A 21,704-nucleotide genomic window follows, 5' to 3' on the forward strand; every position below is an offset into this window, starting at 1 on the left:
AGCAAACCGCTCATCCACACAACGTCACACACGCTGTCTGCCATCTGCCCTGAACAGTGAAAACCGGGACTCATCCGTGAACAGAACACCTCTCCAACGTGCCAGACACCATCGAATGTGAGCACTTGCCCACTCAAGTCGCTTACGACGACAAACTGCAGTCAGGTCCAGACCCCGATGAGGATGACGAGCATGTAGATGAGCTTCCCTGAGACGGTTTCTGTCAGTTTGTGCAGAAATTCTTTGGTTATGCAAACCGATTATTGCTGCAGCTGTCCGGGTGGCTGGTCTCAGACGATCATGGAGGTGAACATGCTGGATGTGGAGGTCCTGGGCTGGTGTGGTTACACGTGGTCTGCGTCTGTGAGGTCGGTTGGATGTACTGTGAATTTCTCTGAAACGCCTTTGGAGACGGCTTATGGTAGAGAAATGAACATTCATTGCACGGGCAACTGCTCTGGTAGACATTCCTGCAGTCAGCATGCCAATAACATGCTCCCTCAAATGTTGCGACATCTGTGGCATTGTGCTGTGTGATCAAATTGCGCATTTCAGAGTGGCCTTTTATTGTGGGCAGTCTAAGGCACAGCTCTGCAATATTCATGCTGTATAATCAGCACCTTGATATGCCACACCTGTGAGGTGGGATGGATTATCTCGGTAAAGGAGAAGTGCTCACTAATACAGATTTAGACAGATTTATGAACAATATTTGAGAGTAATAGGTCTTTTGTGTATGTAGAAAATGTTTCAGATCTTTGAGTTCAGCTCATGTAAAATGGGAGCAAAACCAGGCTGTCAGTTAGGATCGGTGCAGTTGGTATTATAGTGTATTTTAGAATGATATTCAATTTTCTTTGTATATTATGTCGATATATGTCTTTTTTTGGAATTACTGATCATAGCTCGGCTCAGCAGGTGCACGAACTGAAAACTTGGATGAAGCAGAGAATAATAAAAATGTGATTTCATTATGGTAAAAGAATTCGCAATGTTTAACTCCCATATTTTGACAAGAGAGAGGATAGTCCTTCATTACATTATTGGCTATATTTCATTTGTCTAGCTCGGAGAAGCCAATCCTGTATTATTATCGAATGTTAAATATGAGACGTCAGGTATAAAACACTATTAATTTAGATTATCTACGAGCATCAGCAGCCTGTTATTTATTTTTATTTTTTAAGCAGACATTCTATAAATGTACTATTTGCAATCAAAAGTCTCAGTAATAAAAACTAGAGATGTAACAAGAAAACCACAGGAGGACAACCCAGAAAATCCTTTACCCAGGGGTATGTGACTTGTTTTAATCCTGTTCTGTGTCCCATTTTTACAAAAAAGAAGAAAGGAGAACAATTCCAGCAGTGTTACATGGAGTCAATATCTTGGAAAACTAAATAGGGTGTGAGAATGGACTCTATTATCAATATTCTTCCAGTATTACCAATGAGATGCCCATTTTTATTTTATAGAGAAATATCATGAGTGGAACTCTAACAATAGAATGAAGTTCCTTTTCACTTAAAGGAAATATCCACCATAAAGGGGTTGTCCACTTTTTAGTACTGATGACCTGCCCTCAGGATAGATCATCAATATCAGAACTGCGGATCCAGCTCCCGCCACCCCTGCGGATCAGCTGTTTGAAGAGAACACAGTGCTTGTATGAGAGCTGCCTTCTCTGCTCTGTTTACCTGGTCGCTGCAGCAATTGCAGTGGTGAGCAGGTGTAATTACAAGTATGGCGTCCCCATTTATTTCTGTGGGACTACTCTGTAGAATACACTTGAACAGGAAGAAGTACAATAGAAGTGAATGGGGACGCCATATTTGTAATTACTCCAGCTCACCTCTGTTATTGCTGCGGCTTTCATACGAGTGCTGCCTTCTCTTCAACCAGCTGATCTGATATTGGTAGGATAGGTCATCAATAGTAAAAAGCAGACACCCCGTTTAACAACCATTTTTTTGTTTATTTAAAATTATGTGGTGATTTAGTTTTTAATGTTTTTTTTTTTACAACAGCTGGAGCTCAGTTTATCTGATGCAAAGCACAAATTCTCCAGCACTGACAAATTTTAAATGAAACATACTGGCTACCTTCACCAGCCACTAGAGGGAGCTTAGGAGCTCACTGCATACTTTTATAAACTGAGCACAATATTAACACAGATAGTCAGCGTGCATTAAAAGAAATCTGTCACCAGGTAATTCACAGTTAAACCAGCCACGATGCCTGGTAGGACTAGCTCACCTCAATGTAATGTTACCTTTTAGTTATTCATCCATTGCTTCCTTGTGGTGGAAAAAACATATGCAAATGAGCAGTGAAAAGGTTTGTCCAGCCTAGGCACTGATTTAAACCCCTGCTTATTGTGTCCTCCCCCCCCCCCCCTAAAAAAAAATAAGATTCACTCACCTATCCACAGTCCTGCCATTTCAGCCATTGACACACTTTCTGGCCACTTCAGCTCTCCACTGGGCTGGAAATAGATTAGTTCCATGACTTCTGCAACCAATTACTCACTCTGGGGTCACATTTTCTAGAACCGCTAGTGATGTGAGGTTTTAGCACATGTGACCACTGATCCCAGTGATTGGCTGCAGCAGTTACGAGACCAAGCCACTGGTGGGAACCCAAAGCAGTTGGGAAAAGAGTTGCACTGTTTGAGCTGTGGGGCTGTGGACAGGTAACTGCTTTCTTTTTTTATTTGGCACACATTACGAGCATGGTTTAAGTCGGCTGCTAGGTCAGAGGACCCCTTTAAATGCACCAAGGGCCGACCCAAACCACTCAGTGTACCTTTGCTCCTCCTGCTTTCCCTGCCAGCCCCTCTCCTTTTTGATTGACAGGGCCAGAGGGGATGTTATAAAGGAACCTGGACCTGTCAGTCAAGAAGCAGAGGGAGGGGCTGGCAGAGGCAGCACGAGGAGCAAGGGTGCACAGATTGGCATGGGCCCATCTCTGGTGCACTTGACTGCTCATTTGGTTCAACACTGAATTTCATGGTGACAGACTCCCTTTTGAACCTATGTCTCTGCAGGTTCAGAATATTATGTAGTGCTAAGAAATGTATCACTACAGATAAAGGGGGAGATTTATCGAAACTTGTGCAAACGCCAAGTGGCTTAGTTGCCCATAGCAACCAATCACATTCAAATTTTTTTAAGAGCTCCTATGGAAATTGAAAGGATCAATCTCATACAAGTTCAAGTACCCCCCACTAATGATATAAAAACATACCAAAATATGACCCACCACTTTAATACAGATTCAGTAGCATATGTTATTTCTGTGTCAACAAACTAGTCAGCAAATACTTTCACCATTTAAAGTGAAGGACTGTAGTCTATATCATGCTTTCCATGCATCTTTTGATTAGTTTTAAAGTTAAAGGGAAATAATTGTACCTGTATTCCCTTTTTTTTCTCAGACTGCGTTGATTTTACATCTCTAAAAAAAAGTGATCTTTCAAAAATAGAATGAATTTTCTTCTTAGATGGCCAACAATATCTGTAATTTAGACCAGATGTGTTCCTAACTTATTGTTTTAAATGGCAGCAACCTTAGCTGAAAATTCCTACCTAATTGAATTAAACTACTCAGGTTCTTCCATTTTCCATGCCCACTGTCGTATTTACAACACAGAGAGGTTTCCTATTCTCAACTTAGGCAGCAGTTATATCATAACTTAAAGGATAACTGTCATATTTTTTTTTTTTTTTTGCTAAAGTGTAGGGCAAGTGATAGGTAACAATTTTGCAATAGACTTTATTTAGCCAAAACATTTATTTTTAGTAGAAAACTGGAGCTGAAATGGCCCTTAGCAGCACTCTTCAAAAGAGCGTTGGTAAGGGCCATCCATCTCCTATTAGCAAGGGGGAGACGGGCTGTGCAGACGCTGTGCTTCCCTGGGAGACAGAAGGCTGGGCACAGGAGTCTTAGCAGTTAAAATTACATTTATAATCCCCCTTTCTATGCAATCTAATGCTCCGTTACATTCACTGACCTGCGATCCCTGTGATAATAATTCATCAAGCAGCAGCCGGCTCACTGCGCACAGTGCTTCTACTTCCGGCAGCTGCTTCATGAATTATTATCACAGGGATCGCAGGTCATTGAATGTAACGGAGCATTATATTGCAGAAAGGGGGATTATAAATGTAATTTTAACTGCTAAGACTCCTGTGCCCAGCCTTCTGTCTCCCAGGGAAGCACAGCGTCTGCACAGCCCGTCTCCCCTTTGCTAATAGGGGACAGATGGCCCTTAGCAACGCACATTTGAAGAGTGCTGCTAAGGGCCATTTCAGCCCCAGTTTTCTACCAAAAATAAACGTTTTGGCTAAATAAAGTCTATTGCTAAATTGTTACCTATCACTTGCCCTACACTTTAGCAAAACAAATAAAAATATGACAGTTATCCTTTAAAAAATATACTATAAATCTGTTTTTATGTAGGCCGTACAAATCTTTTTGCAGCGCAACCCACCTAAAAGCTCAGACCACGTACAGAAGACCATGTTGAATCTTGAATATAATCTACTATGTCCAATATAACAGTATCCCTTTCTCCCTATGAAAACCTTCTAGTCTACAGTGGTCATTACAGTCATTCAAAATGGCCGTAGATGTTAAGTGGCATTGGTGAAGGACCAACCACCTTTCACTGTGTGAATGATTGTGTAACGTCCTTAAATATAGTCAAGTACTATCGCTTTCGGGTGAAAATTTTTAATGCAGCCAACTTTTTTCCAGATGATGATGTTCTTCGTTTTTAAATTTCACCTAACAATCTGGTTGGTTAAAATTGTCCATTTTGATCAACTTTAGCCTACTGAGTTTAGCCACCTTAAGAATTGTTCACTCTGGCATTATGCTTAAAATAATCTAAGAATGCTCGTGATATGTGTTGAGGTTCCACTAACAACACCCAATAAGTCTACCACAGCCCTTATCAAATCTGCTTTTTATTTTCATTGGTACTTCATTAGGTAAAGCGGTCTACAGGAGGGTTCAATCTAGAGACCGTCCTATGCCATCGTCAGTAATCACCTTTACAGGTATATACATGTGGTTGCTGAGAATTTAATCATATTAACTCAAGAGTGAAGTGTCCTTCGCCTAACACATTAATACGTTTACAGTATCATTTTTTCATGTTTTTATGAGTAACTCACTGCTAAATGCAAAAAACAAGATCTCAATTTTGGAGAGCTAAAATCTCAATCATGTAAGGTACAGTTATTGTGGCAGACATTGTGGTAGATTAATATTGAGATGGAAGCAGGCACACAGTACATTGGCAGGTGAGTATAAAGTATTCACAAGGACAATATGCATTCAAAGTTTGGATAAGTAGCTTATATGTAATTGCTGAGAGTCTGAGGTCTTCACATATAACCATTGCTCACTGTAAATTTGTAAGCTTCCCCTTATTCCCCAGTCATTTGAGGCTTTGGGGCATAGTAATTGGTTCAATATGTTTCTCAAGAATAATTGATGAGAAGTCATGTTAGCGAAACTCATCGCGATCACTATTTGGTGTCTTATGTTGTATATTGGAGTAGTCCTCCAAGTAGTTTTGGGTAAATAGACAACTATACCCATAAGAGTGCACTGTGTTTAGGTTGACAACCTAGAGCTTCTAAACTGCTGTATTTACTATGGTGACAGACAGAGCCACAGCTGGACTTATTTTGATTATTCCAAGCATAGGTCCACAGCATTTACCTGCAGCCATTACAAGAGAAGCTCAGAATTCAGGTTAATGGTAGCTGTATACATTCCTGTGTGCTGAGCTCCTCCTAGTGGTGGCTGCAGGCAGTCACTTTTATGATATGCTATATGAGGGGAAGCAGGAGACGTAGAGCTGTATGGGTGAGATTTATCAATGCATTTATTCCAGTTATTAAATGTAAATACATTGAGAAATGTGATGTTCAGAACAAGCGCCATATTTACAAACCTTCTGATCCAGTGGGTGAATGCATGACTTATAAGTGAGTTTTGCTATCTGTATTCGCCTCTGGTGGCATGGGAGCAAACCAATATCTTTGAACTGTCAAGACAAGCAATCATTAAAAAAGGAGCAAAATACTATATTTCATGCTGTAAGATCAGAAGAAAAAAGCTTGGTAAGAGAATTTGATGTAGGTCATCATGATAGCATTTGTAGCTTCCCCTTCTTAGGATGCCGTATTGATCCCATTCTTCTTCAGACATTTAGTTGAAGAAATGCTAAACATATAGAATGTGCAAAATTATTTAAAAAATCACTGCCCTTCCTTTCTTCCAGTTAAAACTAGACATATATAATACATAAATAATTCTCTGTGTCTCAGGAGGTCATCCATATCCCCAATACTCACTATCCTGTGTCTGGTTGTAAGACAGCTGGCTGAAGCATCCCCCTGCTCTTCAGTCTGCAGTAAGTCAAAAAGATCACTAATCTCTGCCCCATGACTAAACCCCACCTCTCAGCTATTTCCCAGCCTAAAATGGAAGAGATCAGCAGGAAACAAATCCCTTTGTTCTCTGCAGGATTTCTACAATTTCACTGACAAATCGTAGCGGCAAGATTATCTCCTCTGTACTTTCATCGTTCATTTCTAGGTTTAATGTTCCTTTAAGAGAAAGATGTAGAGGAGAGAAAAACACCCACAAATAATGCAAGTTTGTTATGTACAGTCACAGGATTTTAGTTTAAAAAAAAAAAGTTTAAAGGGGTTCTCTTGGACCTAGCGGGTCCCCGAAACCTACCTTAATTACATATAGCTTGCCCGTAGAAGAAATATTGTAAAATACTTACCTAAAGTTAAGTGTATCGGATGCTCGAGAACCGATAATGTGATGCTCCTCTTCTGAAAATCATACTTCAACCAACATCACTACCTGTACCAGGTTTCTGGGATGTGCCATGGATGAGACGTCACTTCTGCTGTGGATGGGCCAGAAATATTCCTCTCCGTGGCACATGCACAAATTCCTGAATCCATCCGCATGCTCCAGGGAGAGTAGTAGTTGTGGCCCAATGAGCAGTGAAAGTTATGACCCATCCATAGCTAGGCCAGAAACCTGGTAAGGGTCATGATTAGGGATGAGCGAATCGCATAATACTTCGTTTGAATACTGTACGGAGCAAGCGTTTCATCCGAAGTCGATTCGCTCATCCCTAGACCTGTTGTCAGCAGAAGCTTGATTTTCAAAAGAGGACCGTCACGTGACCAGGTTCCAGAGAGGCCATCCCTGCAACTTTGGAACCCTGCGTTCCGGAAAGCTCTTGTAACGTCTTATTAGGATGCACACATTTGAACCACATTCCATTAGTATGTAACTCCTGGGGAATGAGGAAATTGATGTGGTTAATGTCCATTGTTTGAATGCTATATTGAAATGTATTTAGCATTATTGGATTAAATATATGATAAGGTTATCAAATGAGTTATAGAAGATCAGTTTTCTCATTGTATGTACTTGCAAGGTATTCTCTAGTCCTCAACATGGTAAGCTTGGAGTACTGGAAATCTTTATCAGCTGGCTGCACGTTAGTGCGGTTCTATATTTCATTGTGCGTTGTGTGGAATATGTGCTTTCGGTCTCTAATCCCTGGTGATAAATACATAAATAAGAATGTAAGCTAGTTTGTAAAAACTCTGATAAGTGTACCTGGTATATAAGTATATTTAGAATTCGATTTGTAATATACAGTATACGACAGTATGACGTAGAAGCAACAATCAACCAATGTCCACCCATCCATTCTTTAGGGCCTCAATTCTTCTTTTGGACAATGTATTCATGTTTGTTGAAGATTTTGGCTCCATTATGTCTCAGGGAGATGTGTTTACGAACAGTAGTAATTATTAAGATAATAACTATAATCATGTAAATACCAACTGCTTATTTGACCTAAATTTTTTGACAACTATGGGGGGGGAGTTTATCGTTTGCATTGGTTTTGGTGTCAGTTTTAAGCTTTGCTTTGTGACGGTGTGCAAAATTTGTGAAATGGTGCACAGTAATAATATATTTGCATATATTAAGTGCAATGTGATGTAGACATATGCGGGTGCAATGTGTGACATGAACGCATAGCACCCGCACTAAATCCTGACCCATTCAATGAGCATTTTCATGCATTAGTTCTGTGTTGTGCGAAAAGCGCAGCATGTTCTATATTCAGCGTTTTTCACGCAGCCCTGGCCCCATAGAAGTGTTCGGGGCTTCAGTGAAAATGCAATCCCTTTTTCACTAATGATTACTAAGAGATGTTTGTAAACTTTCAGTTTTTTATGACGCGTGTGAAACGCATCAAAACGCATTGCACCCACGTGAAAAAAACTGAACAACTGAGCGCAATCGCAGACAAAACTGATTGAACTTGCTTGCAAAATAGTGCGAGTTTCACTGAACGCATCCGGAGCCAATCTGCCAGGCTCGTGTGAAAGAGGCCTTAGGGGTTGTGTCACTTCATCAAATAGCATTTATTATGTAGAAAAAGTTAATACAAACCACTTACTAATGTATTGTGATTGTCCATATTGCCTCCTTTGCTGGCTGGATTCATTTTTCCATCACATTATACACTGCTTATTTCCATGGTTATGGCCACTCTGCAATCCAGCAGAAGTGGTCGTGCTTGCACATTATAGGATGAAGCACCAGCCCATGTACGCTCCTGCAGTCTCAACCAACTTAGAGGCATTTTTACCTATAGTGTACAAGCAGGACCAGTGCTGCTGGATTGCAGGGTGGCCGTGAACATGGAAACGAGCAGTGTATGATTTGATGGAAAAATGAATCCAGCCAGCAAAGGAGATAATATGGACAATCACAATACATTAGTAACTGCCTTGTAATAACTTTCTCTACATAATACATGCTACTTGCTGCAGTTACACAGCCCCTTTAAAGGCTATGGTCACCTTCGAAAGCTATTTTTATTTTATGATTGCATTTCACTAATTTTTGGCTAAAAATCTTTTATTTTTTTTTCAATTTGCCTTTATCACAAAGAGTTAATTGTTTTTCTCACTGTGTGACTGACTTTCACTTTGTGCAGGTCATCCTTATCTCTAAACTGAGAGGTCATAAACACTTATTTAAGCCACATTCTGATCAGTAAGATAAGAACTAAACTATAATAGTGGTTTATAATGTCAGATAGCAGAGATAAGGAGCCTGTCAGCTCCCCAGGTGATAGAAAAGAAAAAAAAATCCACAGCCAGCTACTATACCATCTCAACTCTGTACACAGAAAAGGAAGCCATATTTTTGAAAAAGACCAATAGAAAAAAGGATTTTTAGCCCAAAATGAGTACAATCCAATGATATTTTTTTTTAAATGTCCCAAATGGCGTACAAGTTCTAATCTGAAATTCTGATCTACTTTTCATTTCACTTCTAAAAATAATGATGCTCATAAATGTCATAAAACTTGACCAGATGTCGCAAAAATATGCACCAAATGTGGCATATGGCCATCACTGGCGTAGAAGACTTGATAAATCTCCCCCTATGTTCATGCTTTAGGAGGATAGTGATGCTCCTAATGATACAACATGAGTGCAGAACTGCTATGAGCCTGAGCTCCCCCAACTCATCCTTTAGGTGCACATACACATTAGTATATTGTCAGGCAACTCTCCCCTGATATATGATGTTGGGGGACAGGAGGATCAGGCAGACAAAATATATTCCCTTGGTCCTTAAAACTTTCCAGTACAGCGTCAAACACTTCTGGGTCTCAGAAAGCATCTATATTGGTAATGTTGCCCCGCTCAGAAAGCTGTTTTAGGACATCTCAGACTTTCTTATTCATTTGCTGAAACATCTTGGTGAATACACATTATGCCTCATTCACACGTCAGTATTCGGTCAGTGATTTCCATCAGTGACTTTGAGCCAAAGCCAGGTGCGGCTCTAAACACAGAACAGATGCGCATCTTTCCCTTATACCTTATCTCTGTCGAGGCTCCCATCCTGGTTTTGGCTCACAATCACTGATGGAAATCATTGACCAAAACACTGATGTGTGAATGAGGAAAAGGTGCATTTACAAATTGTAGTGAACAGCAGATTGTCGGGAAGTCAGCTACTGGCTCAATGGAGGATCCTCTTCACAGTATGAAAACTAGGGGCCGCTATTGCGGTCGCTCGTCCCCATACAGCTGCCTTGTTTCTGGGCAGCAGATGTTTAGACAGCACAATCTACTGCCCAGAAACTGTAATTTAGGTGCCTGCATGAACTGGATCACCCAATGAACGAGCATTTTGCTCATTCATCGGGTGGTCTGCGGCACCTTTACATTGGCAGACTGTCGGGAACGAGCGTTCACAGGAACGTTTTAGCAAGGTGCTCGTCTACTGCAGCAGCACAATGTCAGCATCTCCTGCCAATAGAACTCATGTTGGTGGCTCTGATTTATGGCAGCAAGCCCATCAGCTGTTCAACAGGACTAGTCCCAGGGCAGATTTTAAAGGGATTATCTCACTAACACAATACACTTACTAATGTATTGTTATTGTCCATATTGCTTCCTTGATTAATTTTTCCATCAGATTATGCACTGCCCGTATCCAGGGGGTACAGTCACTGCTTCAGCGTAGACATAAGGAGGCTGGTACGAGTGCGTGTCTTTGTATGCTCCCATCCACCACCTGTGCTTTTTCCTATGGTGTGCAAGCACGACCACTGCTACTGGATTGCAGGGTGGTCCTAACCATGGAAACAAGCAGTGAATAATGTGACGGAAAAATGAATCAAGGCAGCAAAGGAAGCAATATGGACAATCATAATACATTATTAAGTGCCTTGTATTAACTTTCTCAACATGATAAATGTAATTTGCTGAAGTGAGACAACCCCTTTAAGTCTCTCTATGAAGACAAGAAAGTTCCCATTACCTGAGATCTTGATAAATAGGAATTCTAATACATAAAATTAGAATATTCTCAAACCTTCCATTATACATCCCTTTTTCTGTATAACCTGTTGCGGCATATTGACATCAGAGGGACCTTCCACCATTAGCCAAGGCTGAATGGTTGGCATGGGATACTACATTTGTATTGCAGGGGAAATGTATGGCTGGCCACAGATTCCCTCGATGATAAGAGAGTGTTGGTGACATTTTTTAGTGATTTTACACCTTCCTCAGGATCAGCAAAGCAACCAAAGTAAAAATCGGTAGAATTCATCTGTCATGAGGAGGTAATTTAGAAAGCGTAAGGGCACGGCCACACGTTCATTTTTTTTTTTTTTTTTTTTTTTTTTTATGCAGTTTTGGAATAGCAAGTCGTATCTTTCCTTTATACATTTTTTCAATTATGATCCATTCCTGATTTTGGCTACAAATTCTGAATAAAAAAACAACAACCCTACCCTCAAGGGGTGGATTAGCCATGTGTGTAAAAAATGAAATAAACATCAAATTAAAATATGTGTTGCAGTGTTTGCATGTAGGATCAAAGATAGAAAAGACGAGGTTTTTGTAGATGAATGTTACCGGACCGCCCTGGGTCATGGCAGCGTTGTGGTGCCTTGTCCGCGTGCAGCCTTTATTGCTACCTGAGGCAATTTGTTAGATTGTCTTCGTCGCTAGGGGTTAAAGCATCTTTTTACAGAATTTCTGTGCTAAATTAGCAAGTGCTGTAACCTTGGTTGGCTTGTGGTGCTGCAGCGAGCCAACTGCTTCTAGCCAGACAGCAACATATGTTTCGTCAGTAATAATGAACAGAGCAAAGATTTCACATTTGGTATTAGTTACAGGTAATTTTCCATCTCCAGTGATAAAGAACTAAACAACTCATCCTGACATGTTAAAGCCTCCAGCATTGACGCTACTTGATCACCAGATGTAAGATTTTTACTTAATAAGCTGAAAAAGCATATTACAAGAAATATACAGTATTGCACAGCACTACTGCTGTCTATAACATTGCCCTGCCCTGCTATATTTTTGCTGTAATTGGGTCCTGTTCCATCAGCTGGTTTACACTCATTCTCACTGAAATATTGTGCGTTGGGCTGTGACCATTTCGGAGCAGTAGACACAAATGTACAAGTACTGCAGGGTATAGTAGTGATAGCCATGTCAAATGTAAAGAAAGCTTAAAGGGTAACACGAATAGTTTTGTAACACTGCTATACGTATTTTTTCAGGTCCTGGGATAGATACAGTCTAAGTTATATCATAGAGGTGCAGTTACAATTTTGCTCTTATGAAAACAGGCTACAGGCTTGTAGTCAGAGACACCTCTTAAAGATTAGCTGTCAATTAGTGGAATTGTTAGGCCCCTTTCACACGGGTGAGAATTCTGTGCGGGTGCAATGCATGAGTTGAACGCATTGCACCCGCACTGAATCCCGACCCATTCATTTCTATGGGGCTGTTCACATGAACGGTGATTTTCACGCATCACTTGTGCGTTGTGTGAAAATCGCAGCATGCTCCTCTTTGTTTCACGTAATTCAGGCCCCATAGAAATGAATGGGGTTGCGTGAAAATTGCAATTTTCACGCACGGTTGCTAGGAGACGATCGGGAGGGTTATAAGGGAAAATAATAGCATTCTGAATACAGAATGCATAGTAAAATAGCGCTGGAGGGGTTAAAAAAAAAAAATATATATATAATTTAACTCACCTTAGTCCAGTTGGTCGCGCAGCCCGACTTCTCGTCTGTCTCCTTTGCTGAACAGGACCTGTGGTGACGTCACTCCGGTCATCACATGATCCATCACATGATCTTTTACCATGGTGATGGATCATGTGATGACCGGAGTGACCTCACCACAGGTCCTGTTCCTGCAATGAATGCTCACCATAGGTCCTGTTCAGCAAAGGAGACAGACGAGAAGCCGGGCTGCGCGATAAACTGGACTTATTATTATTATTTTTTTAACCCCTACAGCGCTATTTTATTATGCATTCTGTATTCAGAATGCTATTATTTTCCCTTATAACCATGTTATAAGGGAAAATAATACAATCTACAGAACACCGATCACAAGCCCGAACTTCTGTGAAGAAGATTTTTCTCACGCGAGTGCAAAACGCATTACAATGTTTTGCACTCGCGTGGAAAAATCGCGCGTGTTCCCGCAACACACCTGCACATTTTCCCGCAACGCCCGTCTGAAAGAGCCCTTAGTTTTTTTACTACACAGCTACATCCATTGTAAAGTGGACAGAGCTGGTTACTGCAGTGCCGATTAGGGAAGGGGTGGAGGCTTAGGATGCTAGACCCCACCATTCAGTTAATGAGGGCCTACTCTGAGAGTAGACCATATATATTAAAATACTGGAAAACCTCTTTAAGTTACTGTATAGTGTGTTAAATTAGCTTTCCAGAACTGAAATCACTCAAAAAGCTTTGTGCAGAGACCGAACAAGCAGGAGTTGCTAAAAACTAAACTCTGAAACCTGCAGAATTGTGATTTTTTTTATTAACTTTATATAAGACTATAAAATGATGGACACAGTTTAATTAAGAGTTATACAATCCTCATATTATTTGTGTTCAATTCTTCAGCATTGTGAAGATGTCTTCTTCCTGTAAGAGAAAAGAAATATAAATTCTTTATTTTGTCTTATTAAAAAGGCTGCAAACAGATATTTATTTTTGTAATCTGTTTTTATTTTCTTATTGTCGATTTTTTAATTTATTTCATTATTTTGTACATGACTATAGGGCAGACAACTTGCCTGAGCTGCAGGTCTGCTCTGTTAATAGCAGTTCAGATATGCTTTTACAGCTGCCACATGGACATATCAAAACTGAATTCTGTTTGATAGTTTTGTGTAGAGGTCATTGTGCAGGGAGGGGGAGGAGGTGCACTGTGACCATCACCCATTGCGAATGGTGTGACCCTGTGTTATCTGTATGCCGTTCTTTTCCGCAGATCAGGAAATGTCAACCTATTTTGATGATCAGTTTCAAAACTGCAAGAATCTCTTTAAAGGGAACATGTCACTTCTATAGGAGAATAGCCCATAATGTGTAAATACTGCAAGTATTTGGATCCACAAAGACTCTGTTGTGCCTCTGTACAGCCTGTGCTGTATGCATAAGGGCCTTATATGAAATGGGCTCCTATCAGTGGGAGAAAGAAGCCAGGATAAGGATGACATTGAAAGGGCATAGTGATTCAGGCTTGACCTAAGCCTACAATGTTCAGGGCAGTGTATTACCATATATATTGAGGGTAGCTGCCTCTTTTAGATTGAGCACTTCCCACCCATCTGCCTGAGGCTTCTGAGCAGAGTATAAATGTAGCTAGTTCCTACACCACCCTGAATATTTTAGGCTTAGGTCAAGCCCAGGAGAGGCATTTCTGTTAGGTACACATCTACGGAAGCCATCTTGACGCCTGGTAGATGGGCACACGCTTGCTCAAAAATGTGCACAAAGAGCTTCTATTTTTTTCATTTACAGTAGGTATGATACCACTTTAATTTAGTATGATCCCTATTTGCCAGTTTTATTGTTTGTATGTGAAAATTTGTGCTGCCATACCTGTTTTTGTTTGCTTCTTGTATGCTAGCTTTATGGATGTGCACCTGCGACTATGAATGTGCTAGTGCTAAATTTTCTTGTACTATCATAAGGATAGGTCATCAATAGAAAAAGCCCAGACAACCCCTTTAACTCTCTGGCTGCAGTGATGGTCCGACTGCGAAAGTCAGGCTAGGCTGTTTGCCGTGCTAAATATCCAAACAAAAGAGGCAGTAGAATACAAGAGGAATAGTAGACTAGAAGCCAAGACAGGAAGTACAATTCATGGTGTGACTTCAGGAAATTATATCCAGTGAACATCCACCCATTTTTGTAATTAAAAAAATGCATAAAATATTTGCATATAGGCTGTTAAAGAGGTCCTGTCACCGCTCCTGACATGCCTGTTTTAATAGTGTCATGCATTCTCCATGCAATAACAATTCTGGAGCATCTATTCTTATGGCTCTATGTTGTGCCGTTCCTTTATTATTCCTGCCAGTAGTTATAAATTAACTGCTAGCAGTCTGCAGTAAGGGTACAGAGGGGAGGTAACAAGTTGGGGGTGTATACCTGCACAGTCTGAAAATGGCAGCATTGGATAGAGTGAGTCTGTAGATGTGCACACCCCAACTGGTTACCCCCCCTCTGTACCCTTACTGCAGACTGCTAGTAATTCATCCATAACTTCTAGTAGAAATAATAAAGGAATGGCACAACATAGAGTCATAAGAATAGATGCTCCTGAATTGTTATTAAAATGGGGAATACATGAAGCTATTGAAACAGGCATGTCAGGAGTGGGGACAGGTCCTCTTTAATATGCGATAATTTTTTTTTTATAGTAAAGTCCCTTAAAGGTAAATGCTCAAATAAACGTTAATAGCACAAGATATATTCATAAGTGGGAAACTACATTCTATGTTAGTGGCAAAGTGATGCCGTGTAATTTTGTAGTGTCACTGTCATACTAGTTCTGGGGTAGGGGGGATTTATATAAATGCTGTCCTAGTTCTAGGTACTACATGAATGCATGAAGCACAGTGGTATGTAGAGACAAATAATTATTTTAAAAAATAATAATAAAAGCTATACTTCTTAATGCCTTCTGGGCACAGAGGTCATTGTATTTCCAATGAACAAATTTAGGCTGCAGGAAGTTCATACCATGAGGAATCTCTGCTCCCCGATGTAGACTCACTTAAAATGGCCCGAGAAGTAGATAACGCTTGAACTGTTCAGACCCTCCTTCTGTGTAGGTGATAATGTTCCAGTTACAATCCCATCACACCACGGCTTCATTACCCTAATGAAAAACAGTTCGGATACTGAGGTCACTTTAATCATCTTCCCGCTGCGCGCTATGCCAGCGCTTCTAAGCCTCACAATTACCAGCCGTCTCAGCTATAACTCACCGAGGCTTAGTGTTACATCAAATAAAACGGAATCATCTCCTAACAAGCCACTTCATTTACCATAATTAATGAGAGAAAATGCAAAATAAAGATAGTAGCACGTACAGTGAAATATTAGAAATGTAGTAGGTGTATTGTAAAAAATGACCCTGGGATGCAGAAAACCAAAGAAGAGGGAGGCGGCACTCCGATGCCCATGTAGAACTGCAATATTTTATTCCAGAACAGGCTTGAAAAAGGCTTTGCTGACCGAGACGTTGCATCTGGAATAAAATAGATAAAATGCATTTCAGTGCTGACTCCATCTTCTTTGGTTTGGATCATCCGCTGCAGTGGGGATTTTGGACCTATCCCCGTCGAGGCGCACACCTATCCACCAGTATTAATTGAAGTGCTGTCTGAGCTGTTGGATTGTATACCCGTGATACACCAATCAGAATGGGCATAGTGGCATGCGTCTGGGTGTACTGGGCAGACCAGTGGATAATGGCAGGTTATACTGCTGTTTAATGTTGAGCAAAGTGAAGCATCCAAAGTGGAATTTGATACGAAAGCTCATCGCGCTTCATGGTAACTGAACAGGTTTCCTAAAATAGTGGCTGCACGTGTTCGAAAGTGAAAGTAAATGTAGAAGAGCCAAGCCCAGGAACGTGAGATCAACCATAATGCTGTGCAGCCAGCCAATCCACAGGTAGAATCCCACTGTGATGTTACCGCTAGGCCGAGCCCTATAACACCCTGATTACGCGCGGTCACTGCCGCCTGTGGGCAGAGCATAGGGAGTGATTTCACAAGCTGCTCATGCACTAGGGACAGTGTTGCTGCTGAGAGAGTTTGCAGGGAGCGTAGGAGACTGCTGAGCTCAGGCTCTTTATCGCCGTATACATAACTGTGCAGTGCACCAAGAGTCATAGCTAATCCATTCCGTTAGCTGTAGAGTTACTGTGTTTTTATTGTGTATCAATTGTATGATTTTTATTTTGTAATTTTTTTTTATTGTGATAGAATACCTGGAGTATTTATATACCCCCCCATGCTTAAAGAGGACCCGTCACCTTTGCTTGCATCCCCCTTCCATAACAATTCCGCAGCATCTATGACTCTGTGTTGTGCCATTCTTCTGTTATCTCTACTAGATGTTTATAAATAAAGGTCTGACTGGGTGTTACCTTTATTTATAAACTTCTAGCAGGACTAATAGAGAAATGACACAACACAGAGGAATCCAAGTAGTTACCTAAAACAGACATGTCAGGAGAGGTGACAGGTCCACTTTTCACATAAATATAACTGAACATTGTCATTTCCTTATGGCTGGATGTAATGGCCCTCTCTTTGCCAGGACTTACAGTAGGTTGTACATGTTGGCTGCGGAATATAGTGGTAGTAATCTTGTCTTTGTTTTTTTTACAGAAGAAGATGAGGTTAAACAGCCACTCACTAGTAAAGAAGAGGAGGAGCGACGTATAGCTGAAATGGGCCGACCTGTGCTAGGAGAACACACAAAACTTGAAATAATTATTGAAGAATCATACGAGTTCAAGGTAGGAATATATCCCAGTTGTCTGTGTGGATTAGAACACTTTTCCATCGGTTGTGTCTGGTATTGCAGTTCAGCTCTATAAAAGTGAATGAGGCTGAACTGAAATACCGCCGCACAATCTGTGGACAAGTGTGGTTTTTAGAAGAAAGCAGACATTTTTTTTCAATCCTGGACAACCCCTTTAAGTTGACACCTGAAATCGCCGCCGCTCAGCTATTTGGGAAGGCTGAGGAGCTTGCAGTAGTTCTGCGGCCTTCCTTCAGCTTTCCCTAGTCCTACGTTTATCAATCACATGACCTAGGCACAGCTCAGATCCATTGAAATAAATAGGGGTGGGCTGTTATACCAAGCACAGCCGCTATACAGTGTACAGTGTTGTACTTGGTGAGCTGAGAGAAGGCCGCAGCGCTACTGCTAGCGACGATGGCTTCTCAAACAGATAATTAGCGATGTCCCAGGTGTGTGATCCCCACCGATCAGACACTGATGACCAGAGGATAGGTTATCAGTAAAAAAACATTTGGAAAACCCCTTTAATACAGGCCATGTCCAAATACAGTAATGACAGCAAGACTGCCAGTGCCACAGTAATGCCTATTTATACAGCCTGCAAATAAAAAAAAACTATAAGCTGAGTACCCCCATGAACAGTGCCATTACAGTGCCCCTTAAGCAGGGCCTTAAAGGAGTTGTGCAAGAATTGGCAGCAGAGCACAGATCCCCTTTAAATATTTGACCATGTCATGACGTAAGGGGAGCCGCTCACCACTGGAAGGGCTGCAGCGATGTTAAACCGGATGTTTACAGCGAGAGAGCTCAGCGGAGCATCGCAGGCCCGGAGGACAATGGACGGGGAGACAGCTCCGCAAACCAGGTAAGTAAGCTTCCTTTACAGGGGGGGGTGCCAAAAAAACACATTCTTGCACAACCCCTTTAAAAATGACTCACAGAGTACTCGCAATAAACAGTAGTGCAAACTATCCCTCTTACGAAAAGTACCATCTGAGTGCCCCCTTCATGGAGTCAGAGCACAACAACGCTCACAACAACAACATCAATGGGTGCATTAGAAATACAGCAGAAATTTGCAGGTGATATGCCATCCATCCAGACAGTAGCATAGTTAGCTGTCTGTGAAATTGAGTAATATTATATAGTGAAGGGAGGGAGATGAGCATCAGAAATTAGGATTTTGCTACCACAGATTTACAGGTTACAAGGTACTTTCTGTATGAATGGTAATTTTGCAGTGATGTCATAGACAGCCTTCTGAAGCACTTGCGCTGTTATCTCTGTATTTTGCTCTTTGGTGCTTCCACATTTAATTTAAGCTAGCCAGACGTATTACAACAGAGAGACTCTTGCCTAAGGCTGAATTGCTTAGTAACAGTTGTTCCTAAGGGACCAATGTATAAAGAGGATTACTAAAAATAAAAATGCTTGAGCGTAAAATGCACTAATATTTTATGTTCATCTAAAGGGACTGAAACAAAGCCCCTCCTGAACTTGTCAGACACATTTACGGCTACATTTATTTTAATCATGTAAGGATTTGTCCAGATGATTGAGTTCTAAAACAGGAATTCAAATATTACTTCATTTGTTTTCATGTAGTTCCCTGTCCAACATATTACTTAAAAAGTATGTGCACCTTTCTTCTGGGACCCCACCGATCTCTGCAATGCCTCTTCCAATCATAGTTTGAGATTACCGTATTATCTGCATGATTTTATGCATCCTTTTATTGGGACTTGTGTTATATTGGCTACTTATGCCCGCCGCCGCTCAGCTGTCCCAGGCAGGCACACCTAACTCGGCCTTCCTGGGTTCACCCTTCCATCATCCAGTCTTCTTCAGCTCCCTAATAGTGGGTCTGGCTGCCAGAGTCTTCTGTGTTGCCCCTTCTGGCAGGCTGTAACCTGCTCTTGCCACTAAGACCTCTCTTCTCTGCCCTTAGGGCATGCACCTGCTCCCTCCAGCACACTGCGTGTGCACATTAAGTCACACCAGCCTATGGCTGGCCACCTCATGGTACTTAAAGCACCTTCTCCTATGAGAGGACAATAGGTTGTCTAGCTTGCTAGTTCCCTGCAAAAGTGTATAGTATTTGTTTGTCTGCCTGCATACCAACCTCTGTCCTGCATTCTAAACTTCTGCTGCTTGAACTGACCTGGGCCTGACCTCCATATCAAGCCTTTGCTGCCTGCTTTTACTTTGGACTGTTTATCTCATTGCTTTTACTCTTCCTGCCTTGACCTTGACTTATTTCTGACTACAGTGTTTCCTGTTCCCTTGGTGTGTTTTTTTCCATGTGGGTCAGCTGTCAACCAAACAAAAAAAAAGAAGCTCCAATCGCCAGGGAGAGATTTTAAAGGGGCTCTTAGCCTTGGGCAATCCCTGCTCCTTAGAAGGATCCCTTGACCATAAATTGATCAGAAAGTACACTCCTGCTGGGACCCCCAGCAATCAGTTTCTTTGGAAATCCTGCAAATCCAATGTTTAATTTCCCTGCAGCATCACCTCAGGAGAAATTTAGCATTTGACAGTTCTCAGTCAAATCAGTGGGCTGGCCATTTTATTCGGGGCAGGAGAAGTCCTTCAACAAATGACCTCCACTCAAATCAGGATAACAGAGTCTTTAAAGGGGAACAGGCTTCCACCCATAATGCAGAATTTCCTAGTAGGGTATATGAAAATGAGGTTTTCTAAACCAGACAAACATCCCACGAAATTATTCCATACAGAATTGTAGACGTATGTAGATTCCAAAAAAGGGGTTATCCCATGAATAATGTAAAAAATGAGAATGTGGTATCATATAGTAGGCGACAGTCTCTTTCTAAAAAAGACCAGTCCTGTATCTTACATGCAATTGTTCTGCTAGATTTATTTCAAGCTGGCAGCACAGGGGGTGTGCGCCTTGTTAGGGGGACGTGTCCATTCTGCTACAGCCGATGGCCGTTGAAGGATGGAACTGAGAATGTATATCAACCTCAGTGAACTGAACAGAGAATTTAGAAAAAGGGCAAACAGCATGTGGCACTATACTGATAGATTTCAAAATTTTGAATTACATGCAATTACAAAAGTATTGTGTGCATTACATTTGTGTTACATGAAAATTGATCCGTTGTATCTCAAGTCGTTTTTCCTGGAACATTGAAAGAAGCCCTGCCTCAGAGTATGGCCACGTCTTCTTAATTAACGTATTGACTGAACTGATCAAACACTTGTAAATGAACATTAAATATGACAGGACATATGAGCTATATCCCTGGCTACGAGGCAGCTGCCTCATCTACTACCAGCCTCAGGAAGAAGAAGAATTAGGATGGAATTGAATGTGCATGCAGGATATCTATAGAAGAACCAGAGTCATCCATTCAGTATATACAGTAAATACATTGTGTAAGAATATGAATGTACAGTATATAATACAGTAAAGCATGACTAATCTCCATCATGAATGGTGATTGTAAATATTCACTTATAATCCGAGAATACAGTTTTGGATGACACATTTCACATGGCAGTCATGTACACGTGTCAGTCATGTGTGCTTTATACAAAGTGAGGCACCGGACAGATACAAGATAATCCGTAACCTTTACTAAAGTCGCCAAAGAGAGAGAAAAATCAATTTAGCAATAATTGCATCATAACCTTGAGAGTTTCCTCTGTGCCTTTTTTTTTTCTTTGCTAACAAAGACAATAAAGAGAAAATGGAGAAAGCTATAAGTTTCTGCCTTGCCTGGTTGTATCTGGGTCCATATATAGCGATACAACACAATCGTATTGATTAGTCTGAGTGCAGTTTCTTAATGGAATAAATAGATTTACAGTTATCATGGTAAATACACCGAAGACTGAGCGGAAGCCTTATTCCTTCTGATGTCTTAGTTAAATACTAAGGTAGCCAAACCACGTTTTTAAAGAGGACCTCTCATCTCCTGGCATGTGTTTTCTATCAAATAACTTTGCTGTAGAATTTTTTCGAGAAACAAAAGCTATGGACACCTTCGGGGCAATTTTGTATGATTGCATTTTACTCATTTTGGGCTAAAAATCATTTTTTCAATTGGTCTTTATTAAAAATGTTAGCCATTTCTGAGATACAGGGTTTAAAATCAGTCTATTTGCAGGCTGTTAGTTTCTGTTTTCTTTAAATCCTGTAATCTGACAGTTCATGTGTAGCCCTTATCTATGATCTCCTGACTTCATAAGCACTCATAGCTCAATTCATATC

General features: G+C 40.9%; 1 protein-coding gene across 9 annotated transcripts in view; it reads left to right on the plus strand.

Annotated features, from left to right (window-relative positions):
• The window catches only part of LOC122936247 (sodium/calcium exchanger 1), a 544,043-nt gene that overhangs the window by 465,764 nt on the left and 56,575 nt on the right, over positions 1-21,704 (plus strand). For 5 of the 9 annotated variants that reach the window (XM_044292345.1, XM_044292348.1, XM_044292350.1 and 2 more), the window contains 2 exons: positions 4,995-5,063; positions 17,329-17,459. In XM_044292345.1, coding sequence (XP_044148280.1) covers positions 4,995-5,063; positions 17,329-17,459 — 200 coding nt within the window. The remainder of the gene's footprint in view (positions 1-4,994; positions 5,064-17,328; positions 17,460-21,704) is intronic. The other 4 variants (XM_044292347.1, XM_044292349.1, XM_044292352.1 and 1 more) reach the window with 2 other exon arrangements.

Source organism: Bufo gargarizans, chromosome 4 (genome assembly GCF_014858855.1).
Source record: "Bufo gargarizans isolate SCDJY-AF-19 chromosome 4, ASM1485885v1, whole genome shotgun sequence".
In the NCBI taxonomy this organism is placed as follows: Eukaryota; Metazoa; Chordata; class Amphibia; order Anura; family Bufonidae; genus Bufo; species Bufo gargarizans.